This window comes from Mustela putorius, unplaced genomic scaffold (assembly GCF_011764305.1).
Source record: "Mustela putorius furo isolate JIRA1106 unplaced genomic scaffold, ASM1176430v1.1 tig00003869_pilon_pilon_pilon, whole genome shotgun sequence".
Classification (NCBI taxonomy): domain Eukaryota; kingdom Metazoa; phylum Chordata; class Mammalia; order Carnivora; family Mustelidae; genus Mustela; species Mustela putorius.
In genome coordinates this window covers 11,979,237-11,985,236 of record NW_025422021.1, presented here as the reverse complement: position 1 = coordinate 11,985,236, position 6,000 = coordinate 11,979,237, and the positions used below count along the sequence as shown (strand labels likewise).

Here is a 6,000-nt window from a genome sequence, read left to right as displayed (position 1 = left end):
AACTCTGAACTATTAGTTTTTCATTGAGTCAGGAAACATAATTAAAAATAAGTTCAGCTGGGACACACCATCATCACTAATTTTAAATAAAAACTACAGTCATGATTTGCCTTCCCCAAATATACATTCTCTCAGGTAGTCCATCCGAGCTTCCTTTGTTGCCAGTGCCATAGAGTTCCATTCAAAGTGCGGGATCTGTAAAATATGCCAAAGCAACAACAAAGAGACATCAGGAAAGACTTGTAAGCACCACTAAGCCGAGCTGTAGGAACCTGCGAAATTAGTTTACAAAAGCATAAGCCATTTTTAGAAGCCGAGTTGATCCTTCTTCCTGATAAAGCCCAGACACCTACTTCTTCCTCCCAGCTTTTATCCTCCTATTCCTACAATACCAACAGCAGACCATTTTTCCTATGTACCTTTCCAACACACATAAACCAGCCTTTTTCTCTTGTATCCCTACCCATCTGCATAGTGCCTCTCTCATAAGATAAATTAAAAAAAAAATAGATCTTCCAAAGACAATAAAATGATTTTTATTTACCATTCAAGAAAAAATGGAGGATGTTCTGTTTCAGAGACATTTTAATATAACATTTTTTTAATATTTAAAAAAGGTAATTCGAGGGCGCCTGGGTGGCTCAGTGGGGTAAGCCTCTTCCTTTGGCTCAGGTCATGATCTCAGGGTCCTGGGATCAAGTCCCACATCAGGCTCTCTGCTTGGCAGGGAGCCGGCTTCCTCCTCTCTCCCTGTCTGCCTCTCTGCCTACTTGTGATCCCTCTCTGTCAAACAAATAAATAAAATCTTTAAAAAAAAAAAGTAATTCTAGAACTTTCACGTTAAAAGGGAACATATACTGGATGGACCTAGACAGTACAATGCTAAGTTAAATAAGTCAGACAAAGAAAGACAAATACCATGTGATTTCACTCATATGTGATTAAGAAACAAAACAAATGAACAAAGACAAAGAGAGACCAAAAAACAGACTCTTAATACAGAAAACAGACCGTGGCCGTCCAGCAGGGGGTGGGAGGGGGAAATAGATAAGGGGATTAAGAGGTACAAAGTTCTACTTGCTAAATAATAAATCACAGAGATGAAAATAGAGCACAGAGAATATAGTCCATAAGACTGAAAAAATGTTTGATGAGAGGGGCGCCTGGGTGGCTCAGTGGGTTAAGCCGCTGCCTTCAGCTCAGGTCATGATCTCAGGGTCCTGGGATCGAGTCCGGCATCTGGCATCGGGCTCTTTGCTCAGCAGGGAGCCTGCTTCCTCCTCTCTCTCTCTCTCTCTGCCTGCCTCTCTGCCTGCTTGTGATCCCTCTCTGTCAAATAAATAAATAAAATCTTAAAAAAAAAATGTCTGATGAGAGATGATCACTATATTTAATCATGGCGAACACTGAGTAATGTAGAGTACTCTTGAACCATTATGCTGTGTAGGTGAAATGCATAAAAACGGTATGTTAATTTATACTCCAATTTTTAAAAAAGGAAACACATGTACAGCCAGTTTTCTGGTTTTTTTAGAGACTGAATTACATGAGTATTTCATACCTGAATTACACGATAGCCCAAAATTTCCAACTGTCGTTTCTGCATAGCGGATTTTCCTTTTAAGTGAGGCATGTTTCTACAAAAAGCTCTTGAATCCAAAAATTCCAGAGAAATCCTACAGAAGATAAAAAAAATTTACTTCTGAATCAAAATGAGAAACAATAATTATAAGCCTTTTAGGTACAAAGTTGCCTCTTTACAAATTAACAAAAGCCAAATGAATACAAATGAATATGCTATTTTTCTACTTAAATTAGTAATTGATGGGGGTGCCTGGGTGGCTCAGTGGGTTAAATCCTCTGCCTTCAACTCAGATCATGATCTCAGGGTCAGGAGCCTGCTTCCCTTCCTCTCTCTCTGCCTGCCTCTCTGCCTACTTGTGATCTCTGTCTGTCAAATTAATAAAATCTTAAAAAAATAAATTAGTAATTGATTTTTAATTGATTAGTAATTGATAAAGTAAGCTTATTCATTAGAATTTACACCAAATTACAGTGAAAATCTCCATGCTTTCATTCATTTGTTTCCTTGTCCAATATATATTTATTATGCAACTACCATACGGAAGGCACTGTGAGGATCCAAACCTAAAGAGACAGCTTACAGTCTAACAATATGTGATACATCTTAAGTCACTGCAGTACAGTGTAGGAAGAGGTTAAGTGCTACTGGGTAAGTGGAGAGGTAGCAGAGCTCCAAAGAAGATACTATTTGCTTCCAGTGAGGATAACGAGAAGCTCAGCACTTTAGAGACACGGCCAGGAATTGGAAAGCAAAGGACAGACATAAAGGGTGAAGGCAAAGAAAAGCAAAGGCACAGAGGCAGAATGCAGGAGATAAATGAGGAGCAGATTCTCCTGCAATCGATCCTTGATAACCGAGTTCATTAAATTATGCCAAACTTAACGTTTAACTAACAAAATCTGAAACTAAGAAGTAAGTTACCTTTCAGCTCCTGGTGGCAATCTTGATCCAGTTATTTGGGTATTTGATTCCCAGTGCTTTTCTGGCAGACTCCCCAAAGTTATACTGTGGCTTCCATATGGAAGAGCGTTTTTTCTTTTATCCAAGATACACTCAAAATCTGTAAGTACAGGAATCAACAATATGAATTAAGTAAATTCTTACAGGTAAAAGTTTAAGATACATTTTAAATTTGTACACATATAGCACTATACATGTATATACACACACATATGGAAAAATGATGTACACCTCCCTAATTATTCAACTTGTTTTATAAGATGTGGTCCAATGGCACCTCTCTTTGAAAATCAATCAATAAAAATCAACCAGCAAGTATTACTAAACTATATTTAGCATGGAGTTATATTTAGTGTGGTATAGGCCAAGTCACATTAAGAGTTTTATTTTAATCCTCTTAAATCTCTTGGTAGCATTTGGAGGAAGCTAAACCTAGTCATCTGAAAACTAGTAAGGGCAAAGATTCAAACAAAGATTCCTGTATGAACTATACATAAGAGTAATTAAATAGCTGATACGGGGGAAAAGTCTCTTTAGACAAATTCCAGCTAATCCAGAAGAAATGGTAGCTATTGAATATCACTACTTTACCACCCCTAATGAGTAATCAATTTAGACAATAATTAGACTGACAAAATCTGTACATGAAAAACTCATAGAACTTTCTAATGGATGAGATGATGAATCTTTAATAGAACAAAAGACAACCAACACGATGTGTCTTCTGATAGGATGCAATAAGAAGTACATACCACCTATGAAATTGGGCAAAAGAAACAGACAAAAAATCCCAACCTGAATTTAACCTGAATCTATTCAAGGCACTAGATCTAGGAAGTGACTTACAGGAAAATAATGGATGCAGGAGCAGGTTAAGAGATACAACAGAGGTATAAGTGAGAAGTCTAGAATGTGAAAAAAAAATTTTTTTTTTCAATAAATAAATAGGAAGGGGAAAAGAGAAAGGGAGAAGTTACAAAGGCCTATCAACCAAATATGATGTCAGGATCCCAATTTTAACAAATAAACAGTAAAATGGAACATATAAAAGACAACTGAGACATTCGAACACTGACAAGCTACGTGACATTAAGAACTTATTATGAATGGTGGTAGGGGTGACAATGATGGTACTGAAGTCATTTATCTTTTCAGATACACATTTTAAGATGATATGTGTGATTTGCTTGAAAAGGATCAGGTGGGACTGTGGTGAGTGAGTGCTGAATGGGGGTTCATCATACTGTTCTATTTTCTGTGTATGTTTGAGATTTTTCTGCAATAAAAACAATTGTAAAAGTATTTAAACCAAGAGAAAAAGAAAGGACAAATGAAAAAAGAAACAACAGATGAAAAGAAAAAAGTAGGTTTGATTATCTGCTTTTTATATATAAGGGAAACTGGGGCACTGAAGCAGCTTCCAGCTAATTATCAAACAAGAAATATAGTTCTCTCACTGAGAGAATGAATTTTGGAGCTAGAATGCCTAGCTCAAATACTGGCTCCGCCATTTGCCAGATATAATCTTGGGCAAACAATAATGTCTCAGCCTCAATTTTCTTATCTATGAAATAGAATAATTTATGTACCTGGTAGGGGCATAATAAATTTATTATGTATAAAACACCTTAAACATAATAAAAATATGTAGGTATATCATTTGCTATTGCTGTTATTATATAAAATTGCAGCACTGTTTAACAGATGCATGTCCCAACAAAAAACCCTAAGGATTAAATAAACCATGACTTACTCAATTCAACAAAATATGTATGCAGTCACTAAAAATAATGTATATATTTGGGCACAGAAAAATATCTGCTATATATAAACATAGCTACAAACATTATAGAATAAGCCATTTTTGGTTTTAAAGAAGTCAGTTACAAAAAAAGACAGCAAAAGTAAACAATGGCTGTATCATGGTAATTTCTCTTTTTTTGTTATCTGTGCTTTCTTGTTTTTCTGTGAGTAGGTATCCTGTGGTTTTTTTTTTAAGCAAGAGCTGTTTTTTTAAACCTTAAGCACTGCTTCTAATTAATAGTTATTAATCATACTATTACATTGTCTTAATTATGCTACATCCTTATATATAAATATTACCAATTAAATCTTCTTTTAATGATTTATGTACATTTCACATTAAAATAAGCCTCTTGACAACAGGAGGTACAAATATGAATTGGAAATACAATGGTCTTGGGATAGAATAATCCTGGTTTCACTACTAATTACGTTATGCACGACTTGTAAGGCGTGATTTTTTTTTTCTTTTCTGTATTTTCCAAATGTTTTATATAGATATGACTATTTATGGTTTGAAAGAAACATTAACAAAAGCAAATCAAAAAGAATAAAATGAAGTAACAGGAATAAAGAGCTGCTACAGTGCCTGTCACAAAGTCGAAGCTCAATAATTTTAAATTACAAGATGGAATTACAGATCATTTTCATATTCCTATTGTAGTACATTTCCTTCTGTGAGTATTATTTTTACAGGAGTATATTTTAAAATACAGATATAGCTTAAGTAGTACAAATTAACAGTACACAGATGGTCCCCAACCTATGATTTTTCAACTTTACAATGGTACAAAAGTGATATGCATTCAATATAGAAACCATACTTCAGATTTTGAATTTGGATCTCTTTGGTGCTCTGCAGCAATAGTGAGGAGAAACAGAATGATTTTGTTTTTCATTTTCAGTAAAGTTTTTGATAAACTACATGAGATATTCAACACCTTATTGTAAAACAAGCTTTGTGGTAGATGGTTTTGCCCAACTATAGGCTAATGTGAGTGTTCTGGGCACATTTAAGTAGGCTAGTCTAAGCTACGAAGTTCAGCATGTTAGGTACATGAAAGGCATTTTTTTTCTTTTTCCTTTTTTTAGAGAGGTTGTGTGTGCAAGAGACGGTACAAGTGGAGGATGGAGTAGGGCAGAGAGAAGGGGGTGAGTAAGGATCTCAAGCAGACTCCCCACCCAGCACAGAGCCCCAGGAGGGGCTCGATCTCACAACACTGAGAACATGACCTGAGACAAAATCAAGAGTTGGACATTTAACTGACTGAATCACCCAGGTGCCCCTAAATGCATTTTGACTTAAAATATTTTCAACTTACAACCCCATGATAAGTCAAGGAAGATCTCTATTCTTAGCTGGATACATGGCCACCCAGAATGAAAACATTTCCTAAACTCATTCACAGCCAAGTGTGACCATAGGGTATAATTTAAAAATGGTATGTGCAACTTCAAGGAGCGGAGCTCAGAGGCACACCCTTCCTTTTTCTTCCCTCCCTCCACCTTCTGCTTAGATTGTTGATATGTTGGCTAAAGCAGAAGGAGCCATTTTGGACCATAAAATGGAAGCTACATATTGAGGTTGTAGTTTAGAATAAAATAGATGGATCTTGGACGCCTGGGTGGCTCAGTTGGTTACGTGTCTGTCT

At 35.9% G+C, this 6,000-nt stretch overlaps 1 protein-coding gene across 1 annotated transcript in view; it reads right to left on the bottom strand.

The window, feature by feature from the left end:
- Positions 1 to 6,000, bottom strand: part of FASTKD1 (FAST kinase domains 1) — a 54,383-nt gene continuing 48,383 nt past the window's right edge. Inside the window, exons 13-15 of the mRNA XM_004744026.3 lie at positions 2,507 to 2,645; positions 1,562 to 1,676; positions 1 to 195 (exon numbers count right to left, since the gene is read on the bottom strand). Of these exons, the coding sequence (XP_004744083.1) occupies positions 100 to 195; positions 1,562 to 1,676; positions 2,507 to 2,645 (350 nt within the window). The 3' untranslated portion in view covers positions 1 to 99. The remainder of the gene's footprint in view (positions 196 to 1,561; positions 1,677 to 2,506; positions 2,646 to 6,000) is intronic.